The 26,842-nt window shown below is 44.9% G+C and overlaps 1 protein-coding gene and 1 pseudogene across 2 annotated transcripts; both read right to left on the bottom strand.

Moving 5' to 3' along the window:
* Positions 1–10,585: 10,585 nt before the first annotated feature.
* Positions 10,586–20,540, bottom strand: RPS19 (ribosomal protein S19). Of its 2 annotated transcripts, none has more exons than XM_028742361.2 (6): positions 20,420–20,540; positions 18,895–18,965; positions 15,455–15,555; positions 12,970–13,153; positions 12,221–12,275; positions 10,586–10,652 (listed from the first exon to the last, which is right to left on the bottom strand). In XM_028742361.2, exons 2-6 carry the CDS (start codon positions 18,963–18,965, stop codon positions 10,626–10,628), a joined length of 438 nt encoding a protein of 145 aa, XP_028598194.1. In that variant the 5' UTR covers positions 20,420–20,540; the 3' UTR covers positions 10,586–10,625. The 2 variants fall into 2 exon arrangements, with proteins under 2 accessions (XP_028598194.1, XP_028598195.1); XM_028742362.2 differs by having other exon boundaries at positions 20,398–20,422.
* Positions 20,541–26,508: 5,968 nt separating this feature from the next.
* Positions 26,509–26,842, bottom strand: LOC114603016 (adenosine receptor A2b pseudogene; annotated as a pseudogene).

Raw genomic sequence — 26,842 nt, forward strand, 5'->3', positions numbered from 1 at the left:
AAGCCATATTTTCTCATATACACACCCTGCCATGTATGTAAGCCTCCCTCCTACGCCAATCAGCACACCGCAGGGGCTGCAGCAACCAATCAGACCCCACAACAGGGGGCGAATGTAAAAAACAGCCAATCAGCCAGCCGCAACGGGAGATGCAAAACAGCCAATCAAACTGAATGGAAGGGAGAATTCAAGCACCCAATCAGCAAGCCCACACAGATACCAAGGGTATGAGGCTGAAAGCACAAGTTGTGGTGTACAGTGGTCACACAAGCAAAGGGGAAGAAGAAATGCAGTCTGTTGTTTCAGATACCTTGCAATGCTGGTGGCAAATCTTTCAGAAACTTTCATACCTGCAACTGCCTTCTTTGAGCAGCATGTTAAACAGCTCCAGAGCCTAGTAAACTCAGGGTGCAGGGGGGCCCTCAGAACTGCATTGCTCACCATTTACATCTCTAAGTGGGGCCAGCAAAGAAATGTTGCAGACGATGCGTCCTCTCTCCTGAAATGAGTGCTCCTGTTCAGGGTTCCAGACAGCCATTCTCATAAAGCAAGACGTTCCACATCCCTTTCTCCAACTGTCCCCATCCACTGTCTGAGAGTACTGAGCATACTGTACTTTAGTCCTCTTTGGGCTGTTTTCTGTTAAGAGTTGCCTTCATAGGTTCTGTTATGTATTCAGCGGGCTGTGTTTGCCTGAGCTTGAGTCTAGACTAAGGATTCTGAGCTCGTGTGTTCTGATTCGCTACATGATATCCAATCACAGAACAGTCAGGATTTGGGGCTCTGCCATTGGCCCTTAAACTCCGAGTCGCGATTCGCAGCTTGGAAGTTTAAACAGCCAATCACGTTGGGAGTGGGAGTGGCCCAGGCTTTCAGGAATGTATATAAGCAGTTGCTTTGCCCCTGTTTCCCAGTTATGTAGTTCAATAAAGGTTCTTGCTGTTATTGCTGTGTCTTGCCTCATGGGAACCCACCTACACATCAGGTCCCACCCCCCAAAAAAGTTGACATTCCCCAAGCATGCAAAGACTTCCCTTCTGGCAGTTTAAGGTGTATTTTTTTAAAAAAAATCCCTGACAATTTGTATTAATACCCCTTAACACCCATCCTCTTCCCACCTAAAGCTGTATCCACTCTCTTGTTCACTTTGCATCCAGAGTGCTCCAACTGCTGGTTCGGGAAGCTGTGTAAACACAACGCTAGCCATATTTATCCTCTCTCTACCCTGCCATTTCTTATGAAATACTGCATTTTAATGTGTTTTCCTCTAAATCAGCTTTGGTCTAAATTGAGAACAAAATGATCTAGCTGTATTTTAAGGCAGGAAAATTTACACTGTCGTAGTTTCCTTCAATACCCCTTTCACTTGAACCACAGAGATGTTTTTCTATTTCTACATACCCTGTGGTTCCAAGCATGCTGATGCTTTCTTGTCTCCCAGTGGCACATTTTGGCTACAATCCTGGTGGCATTCAGCACCCAAATTTGCTATTAGGAAGAATAATAAAGTACACCAACGTACACGGTGCTTTGCAGAGTAAAAAACAAAGTCTCCTGTTCTAAAAAGCTTACAACCTAACTCTGAACAGTAAGTGAGTAAACAAAGGAGTGGTACCAACTTAGGCTGCATCTACACCAGACATTTAACAGTCATTCCCCCCACCCCAAAATCCTGGGAATTGTAGTTTGTCAGTCACAGAGCTGTAACTTCTAGAATGTTTAACAAAGTATTGCTTCCAAGGTTCTTTGAGGGAAATCATGACTGTGCAAGTGGTATCAGAGTGTTCTAAATGGTGTGGGTGTAACTTCAATAGCAATTTCCACTTAATAGCATACATACTCTCCTTACTTCTCCAACAACAGCAACAGTTTCCCTGCTTTCCAGCATTTCCGATCAAAATACTCGCCTGCTCCCCTGCCTAGCATCAGTGTCATTTAAGCACCAATTCACACAATCATAAGGCACAAGCTGAAAATGCTATACATGCTGGCTCCCATCCCAGGACCAACCAAATGCGTTCAGCTGCCATGATGGAATGTTTCGTGAGCATTTGTGGCAGTGTGTATAGAACTGAGCCCTGCACCATGGGGCAGGAGGCCAGCAATGGTGCGCAGAGGCCATGTGGCTCTCTCCAACAGATAGATTTGCAATCGTGGCAAATGTTCACATACCAACCAGAAGCCTTCAGAACAGTACCGTTAATCGTATCGCAATACTGGTAAAACTAACTCAGCATCAAACACGCATAAATGCCTCTGGATTTAACCCACTGGCTTAATGCCACAAGATGCTGTGAGGATCATTAGTTTAGATAATTTGGAACAGGGATTAGCTATACAAGCTAACAAGAATAGGTAAATGGAACATCCATGAACAGCACAGATAGGCAAACTGTGGCCCTCAGCTCCATTTCATGCAGCCCTTGACCTAATTTTATGCAGGTAGCAAGGAGGGAATAAACAGGAGGAAGGGTTAGCAGAAAGAGAATGGGAGAGAGAAAGTAGAAAGAAAAGGGGATAGCCGCATACATCTTGTGCTCCGGCCCCACCCAAGTCCATAGCCAGTACGTGTCCCCTGACAGATTATCCCCAAGAGAAAGTTGCCTTCAACAGGGGAAAAACTGTTTGCCCATCAATGGAGGCTAGTCCTGAGAGCAGATGGACGACCACCACCCCAGAACTCCAATCTGTCCTCAACCAGCTTACCTCCTTACTTACAACCTGTCCAGGGGGCGGCACTGGCTGTCAATTTCCTCCTGATGAGTTTCAATGTTGCCTTAGCAAAGCTCAGAAAGGAGGAAGAAAGAGCAAATTGGCTTTAGCTCCACCTACTGTTGGCTTCCTGCATTACACTCCACTAGTCCCAATGGACACCAAACACGACTCCTGCCCACCCATCACGGACAGTGTACAGCTGAACAATGGATGATAGAAATGAACAACATTTTTGTTTGCCTCACTTGTGGATTTCCTGGGGGCTTCTGTGTGGTCCCTGTGGAGAACAGGAAACTGGATTAAATAGAGGCTTGGTATGATTCAGCAGGGCCCTTATTCTTGTCTGGATCAACTGACAAGAGACCAACGTAAGTGCTAAGCCTTGCATCGTCATCCTCTCACTAAAAGCAACTGGCTGGAAATGTTTCTAAGTGTTTATAAGTACACATTTGTAGCCCTCAAAATAAATGATATGCATATTTTTTTTAATTATGTGCAGCTGTTAACAGAAAGAAAGCTTTCCTTATGGATTTCCGCTTAAAGAAGATAAGAAATTGTTCATGCACCCCAATCTGTTCCAATGCTCTGTGTGCCAATTTGTTAACACCATATTAGAAATCTTACATTCTGAGATTAGAGCTCAGTAAAAATGTCCAGGCTTTTAAAGGTATAAAAAAGCAGCCAATGGATTGCTCCCATCCCCAACTATGAATACTAGAGCTTACTAGAATGTTAACTTCAGTCTTTAAAATTTGTGCAAGTGCTTAAGGAGGACAGTTTCAAATGGCGGGGGGAACATTTTTGTGTGTAAAATTTAGCTTGGAGAGAAAGTGTCTGGGAGGCTGGCATGTGTGTGTTTTTGCACATAAAAACACACATGCGTGGGCATCCTGGTTACTGAGACTTTTAAGGTAAGTTGTATTCGGGGTTTCAAGCCTTTATGCCTAGCTAGCAGAACTGGGGGGGAAATACTTTTAAAAACTGACCTGACATTTTCCACAGACCCCAGGGAATGTTTAAGGCAGCAGTGCGGGAGGGGTTGAAAGCAAGAAAAATCACATATATTGACAAATCTTACTACAGTACTTTCAATGAGAATCATTAAACAAACAGGAAAGGAAAGATCAAAGTAAAGGTAAAGGTACCCCTGCCCGTACAGGCCAGTCGTGACCAACTCTGGGGTTGCGTGCTCATCTCACTCAAGAGGCCGGGAGCCAGCGCTGTCCGAAGACACTTCCGGGTCACGTGGCCAGCGTGACAAAGCTGCTCTGGTGAGCCAGCACCCGTGCCGCACACGGAAACGCCGTTTACCTATTTATCTACTTGCACTTAGGGGTGCTTTCAAACTGCTAGGTGGGCAGGAGCTGGGACCGAACGACGGGAGCTCACCCCGCCGCGGGGATTCGAACCGCCGACCATACGATCGGCAAGTCCTAGGCACTGAGGTTTTACCCACAGCACCACCTGCGTCCCCAAGAAAAATCACATATATTGACAAATCTTACTACAGTACTTTCAATGAGAATCATTGAACAAACAGGAAAGGAAAGAGCACACACTAACAATTTAAAAGTGACTACTTTCTGTATGGAATAATGGGACTGTGGTCACGGTTCATATCCAATTCCCCCAAATTGCAAGGGAGTGCTAATAGACATAGATAACTATAGATAGATGGGGGGGGGGGGGGAGAGATAGGGAACTATCTGGTCCTGAGCAACCATTTCAGCAGTAACTTTGTAACAATTGCACCAGGGCACCCCTCAAAAGCCAACATCAGCTTTGGATCAATAGAATAATTGCTCTGGCAACCTATACAGCTAAATCAAACAACTATCCTCTTCTGGAGTCATGGAAATTTCTGTCATTGCCTCACCTCACCTCTGAATGGTGTAGGGTTGCCAAAGGATTAGGAAAAAACCCAACCAGGTCTGCTCTTCTGCCTTTAACAGCCACTTTAAGAAGTGTGGCATGCAACCTCTCTAAATACATCAAATCCAAATCTTGTTCTGCAGAAATCAACAGGTGGCCCCTTTTTATGGTGCGATGACACTCCCAGACATGCAATATTGGTTACCTATTTTGTGTGGCCCATTTCAGTTCATATTGACAATTTAAATATAATTATTGTACAGCTTTCCCTCTCCCAGCAGTGGACCTCGGCGCCCTAGACATTTCCCTCACTCAGCCACTGAGGACTCCTTGGTGTCCCCCTCAGGCCTTTCCCCATAGCTAGGCCTAATGGCGCTTAAAATGTCAAAATTTCACCGTCCTTTTACCTGAATGTGGCTTCAGGCGGCAGGTGGTGTCTTAGAATGGGAGCAGAAAGGCCTACAGCTACAACATCTCGCACCTTTTCCCTCAGCAGAGCCTCCAGCAATGCTCTGGAGACTTTTTTGCCTCAGCTAAGCCTCAAGCTCCTGAATGACACGCTTTCCTCTGTTTGGGTGGAGGCTACCAAACACCCCTCAGTGAGGCTTCCCTCCTTAAATCTATTGCCCTTTAAAAGAGAAAAGAAAAGGCCCTATCACAACACCTCCCTTGCCTTGGAAATTAGCCTGAAATGCATTCACTTGAGTGCCACCTTGTGGATAATGCCAGGCCCCACACCAGCGCAAGGAGAAAGTCTTCTCCAAGATCCACCATCCCTTCCAGAGCTCAGCTCGTGCCAACCCTACATGTGTCACACTCGCTCTTAATTAAATGTCAACGACATCTGAAATCTGAAATGTTTAAGTTAATTTTGGCTTTGAACAAAAGAGGGGAAAAATCAAATTCAGAAAACAAGTGTTGTGGCTGAGGTGAGGGATATTCCGTTTTGAAAGCCGTACTCCAGTTGAGGAGGACGTGCCATTTGCCCCCGTCGGTAGCAGCCTCCCAAATTTCGACAAAGGCAAACGTTAGAATCTCTTCAAGATGCAAATTCCAAGGAACTGCTTTGGATTTTGAATGGGTGCCTGTCGGCATGAATATCCACTCATTTGAAATGCGCCCCCATCCTCAGTACACTGATATTTAAACCAAACTAATCCCAATGAAATTGTAATGATGCTGGAAACATCATCAGAGTTGTTTACTCAATCACGCCGGGCCGTGTGCTGATGTTGGCTCCAACTCTAGGATGAATCATAACCCTGCCTTGTTGATGAAGATATATTCCCTCCTCTCCCTTATCTCCAGCTTTAATAATGATTTCAGCTGGGGTGGGGAGCAAGAGCTCTCTGCTCTGGCAAACGAGGGCCCATCCCAGAGCTATAGGGTGCCATTAAAAGGAAACATCCAAAAATGACTGACTGAAGGCATCAGGCCCCCTCCAAACTATTTTGCTTCCCCAAGTGATAAATCTCAGCCCCCTCCACTCAAGCTGAGCAGCTGTAAACAACAGCTGCTGCGTCCCTTTCAAATCCCGCTTCCAGATCAGCGGCACTATCAGAAACGCATTACTTCGTTGCCTGTCGCTTGTCGAAGGCGCCATTTAAAAATTTGCAACGCTCCTCTCCGCTGAAGGCTGTAAATCTCCCCCATTTTAATGCCTCTTTATGGGTGGCAAAGGAGCGACAGGTGGGGTGGGGGGAGGCCCACCAGGCCCCCGCTGTTACGTATATTGAATTAACAATTCTTAGCAGCTCTAATTATTTCCAGAAGGGCCTCTCAAAAGACGGCTGGAGAGAGACTGCAGCATATTAAAAACCCGTTCCACACGATTTCCGCTCAGTCCCCTGCACAAACATCGCCACACTTTCCCGCTCAGCGTTTAACAGGCAAGTCTTGTCCTGGCCACTGAGAGCCAATTTTTCATGGATCCCAACCTGCATTGACGAGAGACGCCTTTAAACCAGGGGGTGCCTAAACTCTGGCTCCCCAGGAGCTCAACTCATTAGCTTATGTCAGGGATCAACATCTACCTTTGGCAGTCCTTGACAGCAACAAATGACAAACTCCTCCTAACACCCCCAGAACGCCTCCTTCCTCCTCCTCTGACAGGATTTCCAAGACGCTTTTTACTGCAAAAGCTACACTGGTGCCAAAGGGAGAACAGGCTGTTCTGCCCCTTTGACATAGTGTGCCCTTTTTTTGCCAAGGGGGACCGAAGCAGCCGTTTCCCAACACTGCCCTCCGCCCATAGGAAAACCTCAGTGGCCTGGCTTGGAAGAGAAATGAGAAGAAAAATCAGCAGCAGACTGAATTACGTGCAGAAAGGAGAAAAGTATAGCAGGGAAACAGCCCGACGGGAATAGAGGCCTATGCCACCAACATCTAACGTCAGCCCTGTGGCATATGGTTCTTGCACTCTAGAGGCTATTAAGGTAGCCTAGATATCTATTATTTAATTTGCATTTATGCAGAATTATAGCTTACGCTGCCACTTTCTTATTCCACTCATGCTACCTCCAGGCACATATTAATCGGTAAGCACCCCATGGGCCTGATCAAGCGTGTCTAAGCCCCTGCCTCTTCTGTGGAGCTTTTCGCCCCAGTAAAGACTGGATAGGTTTCACCTGTTTCATTCCTGCATTACAGGCTTTTGAAAGGCAGAGAAGCAAGGACAGTGGAAGAGTTGGCAATCCCGGCACGTGTCCCCTATTCAAGACGACAAACCCACAGCCCTTTAAAACTAAGACTGCAATTCTATAAACTTACCCATGACTGCAATTCTATAAACTAACAGGGCTCGTTTCTCAGCCAACATATAGCATTGCCCTGCTACACACGAGCTTTTGTGGGCTAGCACTCGTTTTGTCTGATGCTTGAATTATTTCGAATAGACAGGCAGAAACGTAGAAGGGAGGGGAATTAAACCGGACCGAGAGACCGTGAAATTCAAGAACTTGCCTTTGACAACCTTTTGTCCCCACACTTCACAAGTTTCTCTATACCCACACGTGCGTTTTACACACACTCACACACCTGCCAACCTGCAACATCCAATGAAGTAGGCTGTATGAGAGTTTATGTCACAACAAATTTAAGAAGAACCTAAGAAGGCTAGATCAGGCCAACAGCCCATCTAGCCGAGTATCCTGTTTTCACAGGGGCCGCCCAGATGCCTATAGAAAGGTCAAAAGGAGGACCTGAGCACAAGAGCACTCTCCCCGCTCGAGTTTCCCAAAAACTGGTATTCAGAGGCTTATTTCTTCCAACACTGGAGGTAATTTCAGCAATGGATTAACCGCACACAAACACACACAATCCAGTAGAATTTGTGTCAACAGGCTAATGGCAGAGCCAACGTCTGCTCTCCTTTGGTACAGCAATCTCAAAGTAGAATCACAGAATTCTAGAGCTGGAAGGGACCACGAGGATCATCTAGTTCAACCCCCTGCAACGCAGGTAAAGGGACCCCTGACCATTAGGTCCAGTCGTGACCGACTCTGGGGTTGCGACGCTCCTCTCGCTTTATTGGCCAAGGGAGGCAGCGTACAGTTTCCGAGTCATGTGGCCAGCATGACTAAGCCGCTTCTGGCGAACCAGAGCAGTGCACAGAAATGCCGTTTACCTTCCCGTCAGAGCAGTACCTATTTATCTACTTGCACTTTGACGTGCTTTCGAACTGCTAGGTTGGCAGGAGCTGGGACCGAGCAGCGGGAGCTCACCCCGTCGTGGGTATTCAAACTGCCGACCTTCTGATCAGCAAGTCGTAGGCTCTGTGGTTTAACCCACAGCACCACCCACGTCCCTCCAGAGTGGGGCTCAAACTCACAACCCCGAGATTGAGTCTCATGCTGTACCAACTGAGCTAGCAGTTTTGTCTATCTGCTCTCATTGAAAGTCTCTTGAAGACAAGGTTTAAATGTTAGGAAGAAACCTGCACTGGATGCCACTAGATTTGTGTATGTCTATATCATGCAAAAACACACGTACAAAAATGTAAATTCCAGAATTAGCAGTGGCTACGATTCCTACATACAGCACCCAGGATGCCAACCTTAGAATGTAACGCATCATCTGAACATCATCAGTGAGGCAGGTACTGCAAATACAGCTCCAATTTGGAGGTGGGAGTTGGCAGCGCAATAAAAACAGATTTAAAGTTTGTGTTTTCCTGGTGTGTTGATTCACCGAGATACAATGGCTTACACAGGCAAGTTTTGTGTACACTATCAGATTATGCCAAATGTCCTCATCTCTACTGCACAGCAGCTTGAGATACCCCCCATTTTCCCAGGAGTGGCGCAAATTCTTAATTGAGTTTGTAAAGTGCTGAGCTCCTGAGAGGCATTCCAGAAGTGTACATTAGCATCAAGCTGCAGAGAAACACTCTTGGGCTTCAGCGCCACCGTCAAAGTCACAGTTAAGGCTGAGGTGGCAGTTTTATTCCAAATTCCCATGTTTTAAATCATTCATAAACTTCAGGGAGGAAAAAGCCCTTGGGGCTAACCCACAACTCATGCAGTCTCTAAGTGTTGTTTTATTTTATTTTTAAAGGAACAGATTTGAGGGTTGCATAAAAAAATAAAGATGGAATGTTGAAACAGGTAAAAGTACTTTATTTACGCAACAGTTAAATTCTGGAACGTGCTCCCACAGGAGGCAGTGATGGTCACCAAATTGGATGGCTTTAAGAGAGGGCTGGACAAATTCATGGAAGCTATCAATGGGTACTAACTAGGATGGTTATGCTGTCTCTAGGTGGAGAAAGTAACGCTTCTGAACAAGTTACTGGAAACTGCAGGAGCGCTCCTGCTCGAATCCAGCTTGCTGATTTCCCAAAGGCAACTGTTAGAGATGTCAAACTAGATGGGCCACTGGCCTGATCCAGCTGGCTCTTCTTATCCACCCCAGAATTGCAGCGGGAATATAAAGACCAGGAAGCAGAGGTAAAGAGAGAAACACACCACTCTCCCAGTTATAACTTTTTATTTCAAATCAAGTTCATATCCAACCGCCATATTCTCCAAATTAACACCAGACCACAGAATAGTTGTGTTGCCTATAGCTCTCATTGAGTAAATTTCTCACATTTAAGCAGTTTGCCATCAGGGAAGTCTGGGGCAAGGGCATCACAAGTTAAAATTAACATCTCAGTTCCAACACCTACCAGAGAATGTCAAACTGTCAGTCAAGACCTAAAAGCGAGTTGTCAGCAGCGAGTGTAAGAACAGTGGCAAAAGAGAATCCATTTTCTGATGAGGGGTTTAATCCAATAAAAAATTGCACTGGAAAGGCAGGGCAAAGGTACCCACTTTAATGAAATTTGGCAACTGTTTTCATCAAACAAGCATAAGTTTTCCATATGGAATACACAAGACGCAAATCAGAGGGTTGTGAACTGATTACAGAATCTTCTGCTTTCTAACCAATTAAATTTTTATTTTCAAATCACCAAAACCTCACTATTGAAGGATATGTATAAGAACTTTCAGAAAGGCCATCTTTTAATATTTTTTCCACCTTGGAACCAAAATAGCTAAAAATAAAATAAAAGAAGAGTGTGCCCTTACTAGCAGCTCTAACGAATTAAAGTTTGCTCTCTCCAATTAAAATTGACCCACAACAGCAAGAGCTTTAGTTTATTAATCTAGCAATTAAAGACTGCATCCCTAATCTGAATGAACTGTGCTTGAGCACAGAGTATTTCTCAGGGAGGCAGTGCTTTTTTTAAAGGCAGTAATTATATCCACACTTGCATATAAATTTTTTACATATAGCTGCAGCTGCCCATGTAAGCGGGGATATTTGCAGCTGGCATGACGTTTTCGTCCTGAAGATTTTAGTCCTCATTGTTTTGAAGAAAGGTTTGAAATGGTGGTTTAGGTTATGAAATGGTAGGCAGTTTATGTGGTCAAGATTCAGATACTACAAAAAAGACCGGAGGGTGCGCAGGAAGTAAGGTGGGAGAAGTGAAGCCTTCAGAAAAACACACACAACATCAGTAAATAAAGGACTTTATTTCTGAACTGCAATTCACTTTAATGTTTCTTGTTTGCAGCTGCCACCTAGAAAAGAAGAGAAGAAAAAGGTCTGTATTTGGGGGGGGGGGGGGAACCATGAAGGACTTACATTTAGTCCAACTTTCTGCACATGCTTTGGACTACAACTCCCATCAGCCACAACCAGCACAGTCAATGGCAGGGATGATGGAGTTATACTCCAAAACATTTGGAAAACACCAAGGTGGAAAAGCTGCTGATCCCTGGGGCCACTTCCATCTCTATGAAGAAAGGCACGATCCATTGGCCTGAACACTGACAGTTTATATAGATGGCACATAAAACAGCCTAGGAGGAGCTGGGTTCTACATACGCATTTTGGTCTACATCACCCACAGCCTCTGGATGAGAAATCCATGCCTCCTTACAGAACGCAAGGCTTGCCCCTTCAGAATTATAGAACGATAAATTCAGTCACCAACTGAACTCGGCTAACTAGCAGCTGAACTGGAGTTCCTTCAGTGTGCTCTTTTTTATATGGAGCACTGTAGTTTTGAAAGAACCGATAAGGGAAAATTTCAAGATACTCAGATTCACAGTCTAGCTCAACCGCTAGAAATGAGAGACATCTATCAACTCTGTGTGATTTTTCATTCTGGTACTTGCTTGGACATGCTGCACTTAATAACTTCTATGTATTTGTAAAGGCAACCGTTTGCGAGGAATAATTCATCCACAGTACATTGTAAATGTCAACAGAGAGCTAGTTAATGCAACATCATTCAGGCACTTTATCTGATGGCACTGGGGCTGTTAAAAAGAGTTTTATTGGGGAGAGATTATCAAGTAAATTTTTAAGGAACAAATCTAAAGCTGCGGAGATCTACACAACACAGCTCTTTCTAATGAGTTTTGAAGAGAGGCAGGCTGCTAGGGATTCGCTTTATGCCACAGCAGAACTTTTGCTGAAATGATATCGCAAGTTGTTGATCCTAACTCACTCACTCTCTGTTCAATTCTCCTTTCGTTGTGAAGCATTTCAAGTAAGATAGTGCAATTCTTTAAGTAATAGGAACACTTTCAAGCCAAAGCAACTGGGGGGGAAATTATGATTCATTTCCAGCATTCCTTCTCCTACCCTGCAACCGAGAACAGTTTTTTGTGGCAGAAACAGAAGATGCTTCTAGTATCTTAAAGCCTCTTGCATTTATTTCAGAATGTGATTTCCTAAACAACAGCAGAATTTAAAAATTTGTATTGTTGTTTTCCTTTTCCTTAATTGACTGTAAAACAACATTGGAAAGGCATATGCCAAAAAGCAACCCTAAAATATTTTAAATAAAACTTATGCAACAGGCACCTTTGCAAAAGTACTCTACAAAATTAAGTGATCTGCAAATTTTTACACAATCTAGCCTGCCCACGTTGAACAGGTTATTTTTCTGTGCCTTGAAAAGGGGGGTGGCACTTAAAAAAATGTCCAGGTTGGTTCCCTGAATAGAATTCTAACGGCTTGCAGGCAGGGAGCTATTTACAAGAATGCTTTATGGTGCCACAAGGGTTTTCCTTGGTGTTGCTGCAACAGACTAACACGGGTACTCTTGTAGAAATGATTCATGTGAAAAAAAGGTTACCTGTCCTGCAATCCTGTCCAGATCTCGTTGCCCCTGAGGAGTAAGTTTGCGACCTCTGAAAGAAAGCAATGACCAGTATCAGCACTTTTAAAAAGGCAATTCTGTCGCTACTGTGGGCCATTCTCTACCCTACTCACCATCACCCAGCAGATTTATGATCTTTTTCAAGGAACGTGCACAACCTCACCCCATAGTCCTTCCAATAGGCAATGGAGCACATAACTAATCCACACATGAAAGTATGGATCGATGGAACCTTTAGTGAACATAAGGCTTCTCCTTGATGAAACCAAGGGTGCACCTAGTCCAGCAATTCTGATCCATGGTTAGTCAGAGGCTTCCTGGTGGCCAAATCATAGGGCACCAAAGGTCATGGCCACCTTCTGCTGTTTTCCCAAGCAACTAATACTGGGTGATAACACTGCCTCTGAACATGAAGGCTCTATGCAGCCATCATGAGTAATATAAGCAAGTTCTGATGAACGGACCTCTGTATGTTGTCAGCTGTGGCACGTTATGGGTTGTAGGCAATTCTACTCAAGTAGACCCACTGAAGTCAATGGACACTGGTTAGGCTTGTTGATTTCAGAGATCCTACTCCAAGTAAAAATGTATTGACCACAACCTGAAGTTTTTGCAAGTGGGGCAGGCGGCCATGATACCCTGCAGCAGTTTTCTCCCTTACAAGTGTAATTCTTGAGGTACCGAGTCGCACAAGCTCTCTGCGTCCTTTCGGTACCGAGACTCACCCATCTTGGTCTTTCTCCACCATTTTGAGCCCTTCTAAAGCCTGCAGCACTCTCCTAGCAACGCTCTTGGAGCCTCTGCTGAAGTGGCTGGGCATTACGCCGTTGCGCTGGCGGCCCCCGTAGATCTTGGTCATGGAGCCAACTCCGGCACCACCACGGAGATACAGATGGCGAGCTGTGGATGCTGCAAACAAACCAAAACACAAACAACACATCACTTCCTGACTCTTCTTCCTGTTTATTTCAATCAAAACATTTTGGCTTTGTCTTCCTACACAAGATACAGCCGCAAAGTAAGTTTTCTAGACACTGACTGACCCATTATCAAGACCCCCCTGGTTCAAAAGGTTGCCTTGCACACCACTCGTGTTTTTATTCACAGGAATAGGGTACTCCACGCTTCTCAAACCTGGTGCCCTTCAGATGTCTCTGAGAACGTCTTCCGCCATTCCTAACCATCAGCTGTTCTGGCTGGAGCTGAAACAGGTTTGTAGCTCCAAGTATCTGGAGGGCACTGATCTGAAGAAGGCTGGTTTACTCATTTGAGCAGTGTGATATTCGAGCCGAGAACTCCCAATTCCAGCAGGGCAACATTTCCAGAATGAGAAGCCAAAGTCTCCAAGCTCACACTAAGTTGGCTGCATGCTTGAATGCGTTACTCCCGTTAAAGAAGGAACCAACCACACAAAAGTAGCCAACAGTAGCATGCGAACTGTTAATGAGCACAATTGTTGTCAGCCTAAGATCATCCAGCTGGAGGAACCTTAGCCAAACACAGTGTGGCAACTCCAGAGAAACAACAGAGCACCATACTGTTAATATCACTTGAGAACAAGAAATGGTGTAAAAACCCCAATTTAGACCTAGAACAGGACTACAGGGTAGTGCAGAAAGTAGCACGGAGGGCAGAGCACTTTTCACCGCCATGGCTGCTTTTGTACAGAGCCACCTGCTTTGTCCTTTGAGGCCACCGTTCAAGCAGACAAAAACAGACACAGCCTAAGGCCATATTGCCGCAAGGCAACCTCTCAAGCCTTCATTTTGCTAAAACAGTTACAGCAGAAAGACAACATCTGGGAATACGGCACTTAATAGACATCACTGCGGTAGTGCTGCGAGAGAAAAGCACATTGGACTTTAGAGCTTCCCTGTAAATCATCGCCACAGTGGAGGGGCATTTAGAAAGCGAGACATGAAAAGACAGATAATTGGTTTGCGTTATTTACCATGAATACAAACAGATGTGTGCATTTGAGAAGGCATTCTAGCGACATGTGAATGAACAGTGCAAGATCTCCACAAAGAGCAACTCTAAAGCTCACCAACTGTTGCTAGGAGCTGCCTAAAGTCAGGAACAAAACTATCTTGGGCCTTGGGGGGCAGCGGGAAGAAAACCAAGACAGATTGCTTGGCCGGCTACCAACACTTGTTTGTGTCTTCCTCCTTCTATGGGCATGCAAATCAAAAGGCACATGACTTGAGCCTGTGAAAAATCGCACTGCCTCAGCACCCAGCACTGACAGAGATTGGGTGCGGTGAGGTGGCAAGACCTCTAGTGACAATCCTGAGAAGATCAGGAAAAAGAAGCAAAAGCAAGCAACTGATTCATGTCTTTAGAACCCCAGTAACTTGCTCTTAATGAAACATGTGAATGCTGCATAATGTCTATCCAATGTGTCATCTATCTAAGTAGGCGTGGCTGGCACAGGGAAGCTAATAATGCACCATCACAAGCACACAGTTAACTATTCATGGTCTACATCAGGGAAGACACACTCGGCCTTTCAATGAAAATAGTAAATGGTTTTCTTTTATGCTGCTGAGAGGGCTCATTTCCTAGAGCAGAACACTAGCTATCCCCCAAGAAGTTGTCATCTCCAAACTCCCCCTAACTGCACACCAAACTCAAGCATTTTCAACTATGCTGGATAAAGAGGCATGAGGAATTTGAAGGATTATTGGGATAATGACACTAAGCTACACATGTTAACTGTATCTGCTCATATCCACTCTTTTGTCCTACATGTCTCACTCCCCAACTCTCCATGTTTTCCCTCTTATTGTAGGCTCCTTGGAGGCAGTGACCCATTTTCACTTATAAAATGCCTATAAAGTACCATGTGCATTGATGCTGCTGCTAATAATGTACGTGAACTGCTTCAAGCACTTACATTTTGCTGTATAAATGGCAAGCATTACCATTAGCTGTATATAATCAACGTAATTTGCATCTCATTTTCATGAAGTTGTCAGGTGCCAAACCAGTGAGTTAATGCACTGCACTTATCCTACAACATTCTCATTCCAAAAGTGGTGCCCTTAATAGATCTGAGTGGCAGGATCTATCTTGGTCCCTCTGATGCAATATGCAACGCAACACTTATGCAGACAATCATGGATTGTTAAAAAGAATTATGAACTTTGTTCTTAAAAAGTAAGACGTTGCACCATATTTGCATGTTACTATATCTGCCCAGTTCCTTACCAGCTCTGGTGTAGAACCAGTTCTCATCATATGGAGCTAGTTCCTTGTGCTTGGCTAGCTTGACTGTGTCCACCCATTCAGGTACTTTCAGTTTACCTGACCTGCAAGAACAATTCAAACACCAGTTATCACCATACAAATAAGCAGCAGTAATTTTATTTCAGCCAAGCTATCACTTTTGCCCAAAGGCAGCACATACCTCAAAGGTATTTTCACATTATAAAAGGTAAGTCTCTTTCTCCTACTCATCACCAGAAGACAAGTGCTCAAACCCATGCCTCACTGAACTATCATTTGCTAGATCCTCACATGTTCTGCATGAACAGCTTCCAGCCTTAAGACTTCACTTGACTGGGGCAATTCCATCAAGCTGCAGCAAATGGGAGGCAAAAAGAGATGAGGGGTGTCCAGTCCCTCCTCCCTCGTCACCTGCCACCTGTGGCAGAGAAGGGAGACAGAGACACTCCAACAATGCAAGCAAGCAGCCCAGCAACTTTCTGGCTTCTTTTGGTTTCAATCCCAGCTGCTTATTAGTAGACCTTGTAACAAATAACTGGTACCTAAGTTTGCATATTTCCCACTCCCTCCCAATTAACTTTCCTTTTGTGTCATGTCTTTTTCGTAAGCCTAAGAGCAGGGTCCTGTCTTGTTTTTACTGATGTGAAAACCACTTTAAGAGTCCCTTTTGGCTGAAGAGTGGGGCAACTTAAAAAAAACAAAAACATACCTCTGAAAGAATGAATGAATGAAAGAAAGAAAGAAAGAAAGAGAAAGAACTGTTCTAAACCAGGGACCTTCTGTATGCAAGACAGATGCTCTACCACTGAGCTATGGATGTTCCCCGCACCTGAATCAAAGGAGGAACTCTCTCCTGTTGTGAATAAAGGAGAAAGGCCTCTTCTAAGGCAGCGCCAATAGCTTTTGTATTTGAAACCACCACTTATGAAACCAGCAGAGTCACTATTCCTTAGTCAAACCCTCAAAGGACTGTTCTGACCCTAAAACGTCTTCCTACAAACATAACCATATAAAAATAAAAGCTAATTAATCGATGTTCCATTACATGCTGCCAGGTCGGTGAATGGGATACAACCGCTACCCAGGACTTGATCCTGCAAAAGAATGCTGATTAGGCTTGAATTAAGAGACTTGATTAGCTGAAGTTGCCCACCGGCATTCTCTGTACAACAGCAAGCAAGGCCTGGGGGGGGGGGGCAGAATTGCAATGGTCTATCATGACTGCATCCCCCTGACCAGGTGCCCTCTCCTGCAGTCTGCTGCGTTTGAGTGTATTTGAAGATGTGTGGCTGATATTAGCAGAAAACTTGGAATAAGCCTGACCAAACACAGACTAGAATCTCTTCTTTGAAGACCTATTCACGTGTCAGCGAAGAGCCATCCTGTAGAGCTGTTTTGAGTGGTCAGGGGTCTCTCACAGGTAGGCCCACATGAAAACGTGGACCACTCAATGGCCCACTGTGAACTATTTGCTCAAGCACTTTGCTGACAAAATTGCTCAGATGTGTTCTAACTTGGATGCTATAACTGATACGAGTCCAGTGTTAATGGATACTTTTCAAGTTATAAAAGCCTGGAAATGTGAGAGCTACCACATGTGTGCTAGATCTTTGCCCTATCTGGCTCATCAAAAGGGCCAAAAGCAGACTGGCTGAATGCAGTGGTTATAGTGACCCTATTGAAAAAGTCCTCCCTGAATTCCACTTTACCGGATAATTATTGGCCAGCCTCCAATATCCTATTTTGGGGTAAGCTATTAGAATGTGTGGTTTCAGGGTTTACAGTAACACACTCTACCATGGGGCTGCCTTTGAAAAGTGCTCGGAAATGTCCATTGGCTCTAAGAGCTGAAGCTAGATTGTTGACCGGGGCTGGTTATGAGACTGGTTATACTAGGAACAACTCCACTGGCTGTTTCTGGGCACAATTCAAAGTGCTGGTTATCCCCTGTAAAGCCCCACATAGCTTATGTCCAAAGTACCTGAAAGATAGTATTCCCTCATGTGAACCTGCCTGGGTTTTGAGATCTTTTGGGAAGGCTCTTCTTTCTGTCCCGCCACAATCTCAGGCATGCTTGGTGGGGATGCAGGAGAAGGCCTTCTCGGTGGCTGCTCTGACTTTGGAACTCCCTCCCTAGAGAAGCTAGGCTGGCTCCCTCCTTGCTGTCAACAATTCCAACGGTCCTTCGGGAATTAACTTCTTTTAATGAAAGGGTGGGCGGGTGCTGTGCTGCTTTTATTGTAATTACTGGTATGTTTTAAACAGATTTTATATATGTTGTATATAGTTTCAATTATAAAAAGGTAAAGGTAAAGGTACCCCTGCCCGTAGGGGCCAGTCTTGCCAGACTCTAGGGTTGTGCGCTTATCTCACTCTAGAGGCCGGGAGCCAGCGCTGGCCGCAGACACTTCCGGGTCACGTGGCCAGCGTGACATCGCTGCTCTGGCGAGCCAGAGCCGCACACGGAAACGCCGTTTACCTTCCCGCTAGTAAGCGGTCCCTATTTATCTACTTGCACTCGAAGGTGCTTTCGAACTGCTAGGTTGGCAGGCGCTGGGACCGAACGACGGGAGCGTACCCCGCCGCGGGGATTCGAACCGCCGACCTTTCGATCGGCAAGTCCTAGGCGCTGAGGCTTTAACCCACAGCGGGATTATCTAAAAACTAACACATACTCTCTACCTTGTGAAGAAAACACAGTCAGATACAACTAAGTGATGAACAGCTGCATCTACAGTCACACCCAGGAACGAGGCAAATGATGCATCTGTGCTCAGGACAAAAGATGGCCTGGACAACTGCACTTCCACTTACAGATCCCACAAGGCATGCTTAAGACTACATTTAGATTGACTAAAACCTGATCAGATAAAAGGGTATCACTGATTAAATGGGCAAGTCACCGTTTATTTTTTAAAGTTTAGTTTTACTGGAGGGGGGGAACCCTTATCACATACACACTTCAAGCATTGTGTCTGCCAAGACTCATGAATGTATAAACCTCAAAACAAATGTCCTGTTCCCAAAGGGATATTTGCTGAAATCAGGAACCCCAGCCGTCCACAAGATGCCATCTATCCACACTGCAAAGCTTTCAATGGCTTTGGGTTCTTATTCGCAATCCTCATTCTGGCACAACTAGCTGCACCTAAGCACCATTTTAAAATTATGTTACTAGACAGACTGCTCCATTAGATGAGCCATCACTACACCAAAGGAAGCATTTCCTTATGTTTGGCTAAGTGTTGCACTCTTAGCACAGTAAAGACATACATACATACATACATACATACACAAAGCAATTAGCAGAAGAGGGCAGGTAGACTGTGCTCCCTTCTTTTTAACTAACAAGTGCAGTTAATCCCCTTATCAAATCCATGGGACTAGCTCTTAACTGCCAATTCATTTTTCAGGCAACTTACTTTTTGAGGAAGGCTGCAAGGGCCCTCACAAATTCCTGCTGGTTCACGTCTTTTACGGTTACTCCAGGCATCTACAGAAGAGAGGGGTGGGGGAAGCAGCAAAGACAAGTATGAATTAATGCCAGTTCAGGAGCAGGGGGAACTCCCAATAAACCCAGTTGGGCAATATTAAGACCAAGCAAAGTCATGGCAAGCTTTTGAGTTGGGGGGGGGGGAACCCTACCTGAAGTGCTCACCTTTAGGAAGTTTAACCAGAGCTGAAAGGAGGCACATTTTGACCTCTGTAACCATCCCAAGGACCAATGGAAGGCTGCCTCCCAGGAAGAAAATTATGGCAAAAATCACAACAAACCTGGCCCCATCCACCAGCCAGAGAAGGAACAGCTGCAAGAGAAGTATTTTCTGACCTCTGCTACAGGTCAGGAATTCAAGAGCTATAGGGCATCAAGGCAATATCCATCAAACCCCATCAATCTGCATTTGCTCCTACGCTTGCATTTCCTTCACATTCTTTTCCATTTGTACCATGTCTATCAAATTCTGAGCTGCAGCTTAGAATATGGTTGGTGGTTCATACTTACTGAAGTATTTATACATATTTAGGCCAAGGTGCTTTGTGCATTTTACTCCGCAGCACACCATATAACCCAACGACAACTTTATTAACAACAATAATGCCTATTTTATTTATTTTATTTTTGTTTAAAGTGGACGAAGGCTGCAGCAGGGAGAACATTTCTAGTTTTGAAATGCCTACAGGTTTCTTGTCCAATGTATATTCTAGTTTAAGGCTCGTTTGCCATTTACGAAGCATTTTTACGAATCAGAGTAATAACAATTACATTCTCCCCTTTTAAATCTTCTCCAACCCAGGCCCATTTTTATTTTTGTTATCTCTTCTATAGCTGAGAATACAGAGAATTAAACAAGGTGGCTGCAGTCCTGTGCAAAACTTTACTTAGGAGTAGGCTCCACTGAAAGCAGAGGGAACGAATTCTAAGAAACCATACACACTATTTCACCATGTATTTCTTTTAGCCTGGTCTAAGCTTGGGAAATGTAAAAAATATGTATAGGAAAGAAAGAAGTTTCTTTTCCTTGTGCCCATGGGAATAACGCAAAGCACATTTTAAACTTGACGCGCAATTTGGAAAACGGAACATTGCTATCGCAATAATACATAAATTTTCTTCGCCTTGTGCACAAAGCACATTTTAAAGTTGACGTGGCGATTTGGGGGGGAAATGTATACTTTGTTATGGCTTTGGTAACGAGAACACGGGGCTTTTAGCGCAAGCCAGGCCCCCGTCTCTCCTCTTCCGCCTCATGAGACATGGAAGCCGGCTCCCCGCGCGCCTCCTGGATGAGCATCCCCGTCCACACGCTCTTGGCCCAGTGGGACGGGCGACGCCAGGCCAGGCGGACCAGGGGCGGCGGGAGACTAGGCCGCCAGCCTTCGGGCGCGCCGAAAGCCCTTCCCCGAGAGGACCGAGGCCTACCCACCACGCTCCCCGAGGCCGCTCACCGTGCTCCTGCCGCTGCGCTCCAGGAAAAAAAGAGAGCGAGAGGGGTTACCCACCCGCTACTCACAAGGGCTCCGGGCGTCGCGAGGTTCTGTAAGCCAATAGTGGGCCGCGAGACTTGGGGCGCCCAATCACCGCGGCGCGCGGGAGGAGCATACACCGCCTTTGAGTTCTAACCCCCCCACGCACACCTCAGCGGCGGAAGCGGAAGCTGCGGAAGCGTTTTGTATTTCGCCCACAAAAGGGCGGAAGTTGGTCTAGCCCAGTTTCCATCGTTCGCCTCGTGAGTAATTTGGTGGGGGGCGGGGTGTTAGAATCTCACTTTTTCTTTTGACTTTGAGCGTTGATTGGTGCTTTATAGAGGAAACAGATTTGCAGGTGATACAGGTTATTGCTTTTATTATTAATAATAGTACTTATATAAATTTGTTGGTTTTTGGGGGGAGGATAAAGTTTGTATACATTATAAGCTAAAATAAATAAAGATAAACAATTATAACAGCAGACGAAATAAGGCGAATTTTTAAATAATGGTATTTCCAGAAAAAGCTAAAAGTGTTTTTAAATCTTATGTCCACAATATTAATATATTAGCCGAAGTTTTTAAGGTGCTCACAAGCTTCTTTGTTAACCTGGTTGCTAGGGAAGTAATAAAAACTACCGTTACAACTGCCAAAACAACCTTGGAACCCCATTCAAAACGTGTGCCAGGTGACTTACGTACTCTTATTAAAGAATTCTTGCATCGCCTTCCCGTTGCAGAAAATATACAGATTTTTATTCAGCTATACTTCTTTGCCTATATATTTAATAGTTCTAGCTTTAATAGTGCTATCTACCAATTTGCTTAGGCAGGTTAGGCATAATGGGTTTTTCTGCTTCATTTCTCTGCTTCTCTCCAGATGCTTTAAAAAAAATGGTGTTGCCAAAGGACTGAAAGGAATTTACATAGTTTTGTTGGAAATTTGACACTTTTATGGGATTCTTGGCTATGTGTCATCCAAACCCAGCAAGTTGCTAATTTTTACTCTTTTCATTAACCATGCTGCTTCATCTCTTTGTTACCTGTATTTGACTTCTTCAGACATTCTTCCAGAAAAAAAGTAGTCAAGCATTTGTGTGTGTGCAACCTTTGCAGTGAAGACTGATGCAAACAATTAATTCATTTATTACTCTGGCACCTTCTTGGACCTGTAGACTACAAATTACGAAAGGCACAAAAGCTTTTGGAATGTCTGTTGTACACATTTCAAATAACATCCAAATGTTCTGAAGAGATTTGGTTCTCCTGACCTTTCCTTTTCAATTAATGCATTCATTTTTAAAGAAGATTCTTGAAATTGCAGGCCTTAGAGGCTAGAGGAAATTTAAGCATCTGCATAGGCTTTTACCTAGTCTAGTCTGACTAGCTTCTACCTAGTCAGTCTTCTTTTCATCTGCAGTTAATGAACAACTTCAAGGCCACTGCTTTCCCTTATTGTTCTTTAAACTGGACAGACATTTAAATAGTGAATTTATGCCCCCCTTAATCTGGTCCAATCCAGGGCCAGCCCTACCATGCAGCAGGGAGAAGCAACATGCTTCAGCCTGGATAGCTCAGTTGGTTAGGGTATGGTGCTGATAACACCAAGATTGCAAGTTTGGTCCCTGTATGGGCAGCTGTGTATTCCTGTACTTCGGGGAATTGAACTAGATGATCCTCAGGGCCCCTTTCAACTCTATGATTCTATGATTTGTGTAGCACCAGGGCTGCTTCTTTTTTTCCCCCAGGCTGGAACTCGCCAGAATTCAGTTCCAACAACTCTCAGGTTGCCATTCCAAGAGAAAGAGGAAAGTGTTCATTGTGAGTTCTGGTACCTCTTTTTCCAGAGGGAAAGGGCACTTGGGCTCTACTTCAGGTAGCAAAATGTTTTGGATCAGCACAGGTCCCCTCAAAATACAGGCAAGACCACAAGAAAATTGGCCAGTTCCATTTGTTTTTTTATACCCCATTACAACTCCAGTCTCGTTGCTTTGCTTAAAAGGCACATTAAATTATCCCCTGGCAAAGGAATTGCACATTGCTCAATCTGGACTGAGCTACAGTTTCCCTATCAACTGCCTTGATTTCCATGAGGAAAAGGGGCACCGTTTTTTATATTTGATAGCAGCAACAGGTGGCAATTAACTTTTGAAGCTTGCCACACAAATGTGATTCATGCCTGGGTCATAGCTCCAAGAGACACATAGACTTGCTGCTGCTGATAATAATATTAATAATAATAATAGAGGTGGCAATTCTCATGAGGAGAAAACTTTTATCACACACAGATAACCCTGGACTGAAATTATTTGTGGACTGGAGACTGGAGATTGCAGAAGCAACCTGGGCATCACGAGAACCAACAACCAATAACTGAAACCATCTTTCTCTCATGCCTGCTCCTTCCAAATTTTCCATGGTTCTTTTCCTTCTTGACTATTTTACCTCCATAGATAAAAAGTGAGGTTTATTGCGCCGAGTTTTAAACAGAATCAATTTCATTAGCTTAATTTAAGGTTCTAAAAATACCGAGGGCTGAGCCACAGTCTTTGTTTAAATAATGGGTTTATCGACAGTTCCTGATGTCCATTATGTGCTTTAATGCCGCAATATTCAATAGCTCTCTGCAGTTCAGCTCCCTCATTTTCAATAATTGCTTTGTGGGTGGAAGCGATTTTCCTATTGCTGTCTTAAGTGGGCCTCTCTCAATTGCACTTAGCTGATGGTGCCCAAAGGTAGAGGAGACGCACAAAGGGAGGGAGGCGAGGGACAAAGGAGAATTGGGCTCCTCTTGTGCCTTTAAATGTTCACATCACACAGAAGAGGAAATTTCACCAGGTACCAGCTTTTCCCACTCTGGTTTGACAAGCTGCACCTGACAAAAATTCTTTCAGCTTCACCCTAATTAAAGGCTCTTATTAAAGTCTTGTCTTCATTGGCTTATTCAGAGGCAGCATCGCTGCTGGGCATTGTCAGATCTGCCACACAGGAAGGACCTCATGGTCAATTCCCAGTGCCCTCTGGTCCTGCTCCTGCTGCTCTCCTGCTCTCTGAGGGAACAGAGAAGGAGGATGAGCCTCAACCTTGCCTTGCCCTTTCCTCCTGGGCAGTGGTGTAGATTGGACCAAGGGGACAGGCAGGGACATAGTTATGGATGGTGATTGGTGGGTAGAGCTGGCCCTACCAGGGGGGCAGAGTGTAGCAACTGCTTTAGGAGGCAAATGCTGAAGGGTGGTCAGTGGTTAGAGCTGTGTGGACTGCCCCACATGCCCACAGGCTGCATACTGGCTGCATACACACTGCACAGTTAAAGCACATCACACAAAGAATCCTGGCACCTAGGGCATTGCATGCACACATGCACATGGTGCTTTTCCATTTTTCTTTCCAATTGGCATTCAACAAGTAACTGGTGAATCTGGCAATTTCAGTTTCTCACTTTTCCACTCTTTAAGGTCAGTTCTCCACAGTTCCACATCGGTCTGCTCTCTATATTTACACCTTCATGAAAATCGACAGCAATTTAATGTGAATTTCTCCTAATACACACATCTCTGGATGCAATATTGCCCAGCAAAGACATTTTTTCTAAAGCAGTTCACTTACATAATACATTTTTTGCAATATACATTTTTATGCACACTTTACCCTGGCATATACATTTTTGTACGCATCGCTGGGCTGGAGAACTGCAAACTCCGAGAAGTGCAGATTTCAAAGGACAGCTGCTTCAGTGCAGAGATTGTTTCAGAAAATGCAAATTAGGTAGGTTTGCCTATAAATGCAAACTGAACCGAATCTCTCCTATGCCCGGCATTCAACATATTGTGGCTACTGATTTAGTCCACATTGGGCTGGTTTTGGAGTTTTTTGCCCAGATTGTTGTTGGTGGTTTGCTTTTAGCAAAAAAAAGTCATTCTGTAAAACCTCAAAAGAGTTCCCCTGAGCATATTCATAGCTCCCCTCCTGTTTCTCAGGCTGCCTACATACTAACAATTACTGTGCACTCACTGCAGTTCGTGCTGGCTTTTTAATCTGCAAACTCTTTGACATTTGCAGTGCCTACTCTGGCTGTAGAGGCCGATGCAGGAGTGACATGTTTTGTTGCAGCTGGGGCAGATGAAGGCATCCAGTTGTGCTGCTGCCGATGCACCATGGTGTTTCGCAGTCAAATCGTGTACCCATAGCAGTGACCAGAGGAGAAATGAACGATGGGACTGTACTTTGATATAAAAGGCTGCTGTTGGCTGCGTTGTTTCTCAAGCCAGCTTCACACCAACTGGAGTCATAGAATCATAGAACTGTAGAGTTGGAAGGGACTCTGTGAATCATCTAGTCCATCCCCCTGTAATGTAGGAATAGGTACTTGTCTGTACTTGTCTGTCGCATACGGGGATCAAACCTGCAACCTTGGCATTATCAGCACCACACTCTAACCGACTTAGCTATCCAGGCATGCTGTAAGTCCTTGAAGCCATTCCCAATTTGTCTCTAGCCAAGGTGGGAACACCTTTGCAAAGGGTAACGTGGACTTGTTTTTGGCTATGTTGTTGTCGGCACTCACCACCTTAGTCTGCTATTAGAAGGAGTGGCTCTCTGTCTTCCTTCAGGCCTGGGGATGCACTTTGGGGCTGGGACAAAAGCAGGCCTTCAGCCTGGGCCAGTGCAGAACACGGTGGAGGAATACAGATCGGAGGGCTAGCCCAAAGTCTTTCTTCCTCAGGGCATAAACTAGCGGGTTGGCCAAGGAATTGAGGTGGGAGAGCAACACAGCCATGCGGTTCAGTGACTCATAGCGCTGGCAGTCGGGGCACAATAGCTGGACACAGTAAATGACATGCAGCGGGATCCAGCAAATGCAAAAGACACCCACCAAGAGGAAGAGGGTGCGGGCCATCTGCAACTCCCTCTTCTTGCCTGGCCAAGGAGCCTGCGACTGGAAGTGGCCGCGGACTACCCGGAAGAGGTCCGCATAGATGCCCAACATGGCGGCCAAGGGCAGCAGGGTGCAGATCAGGAAGTTAAAATAGACCACGTACTCGGGGCTGAAAATGGAGGTGAAGGAACAGAGGCCCAGGTGTCCGCTGTGGATCTCAGAGTAGCTGAGGTTCTCTTGGCGTGGATAGACCTTGGAGAGGAAGCCTCCGTAAGGCAGGTCGCGGGCGATGATGACGAAGGCCTTCCTCTCGGAAGGGAAGCTGAAAGACAGCGTCTTGTTGGTGGTCTCCACATAGTGCTGGAAGCGGTTCCAGCCCATCATTGGTGAGAGACCTATCAGCAGAGACAGCAGCCAGCAGAAGATCACAATGATCACCATCCCTCCCTTCTTCACGTGCACGGCGTAGCTGTCCAGAAAATAATCCTTGTGAGTGTCATGTGACTATGGAGTCAGGTGTCATTTGTCTACGGTCAACAAACAAGTCTTGCCTCCATTAGTAGCTCTTCCATTGCTACTCTAATCACATCATCTAAAAACATTCTTTAGACAAGACTACCCAGATGCTTAGAAAGTCAGGGTAATTTTAACCTGTTTTAGTATTTTAACTTTTGTCTTTTTTTAAAGTACGGCTGTAATTTTTTCTTGATTTTACTGTTTTTATCTTTTTGTAAACTTCTTTGAGGGTTTTCTTTTTACAGTCAAGTCGTGTATAAATTTTATGAAATGAAATAATTATATATTCATATCGATTTTGAACTGTATTTTTACTGCTCCTTTTATTTCTTGCGTTTTATTGTTACAAGCGGAATTCTATGCAGTGCAAATGGTAACACAGTAAAATACAAAATGAGAAATAAAAGAAGCAATAAAAATGCAATTACAAAGCAGATAGCATCGAGCACAATACATTGCCATTGCTACAACTGGCAGAAAAATCGTTTGAGTGGTCCACCAGAACCATCAGCGATTTTCAAATGGTCCATGGAAGAAAAAAGGTTGGGATCCACTAGCATAAATGATGCACCAGCATTTACAGAACCCCTAAGGAGTTGGTCATGTGCATAGATGTTGCTGGCTCACATGCACTCACTCAGTTTCACAGGCTGGATGCTGAAGAAAGAACCCTTGGCTTACCTGTTGGGCAGCTTGATCTTCAGGTGGGCGTTGATGGCAATGACCAGCAGGAGGAGGATGGAGAACTGGGTGGTGACCAGTGGGAAGCAAGTGAGGAAGAGGCACGTGTAGAAACAGAGGACATACTCCATGCTGAGTACCATTGAGAAGGGAATGGCCAGGGCTCCCACACCAAGGTCGGCCACTGCCAGGCACACGATCAGGTAGTTGGTGATGCATCTCAGCTCCTTGTGCAGGTAGACAGTGGCACAAACCAGCAGGTTGATGGAGATAATGGCCACCGCCAGGACCCCTTCAAGAACGAAGAAACCAAAATACATGTCCATGAAG

This window comes from Podarcis muralis, chromosome 7 (assembly GCF_964188315.1).
Source record: "Podarcis muralis chromosome 7, rPodMur119.hap1.1, whole genome shotgun sequence".
NCBI classification, from domain to species: Eukaryota; Metazoa; Chordata; class Lepidosauria; order Squamata; family Lacertidae; genus Podarcis; species Podarcis muralis.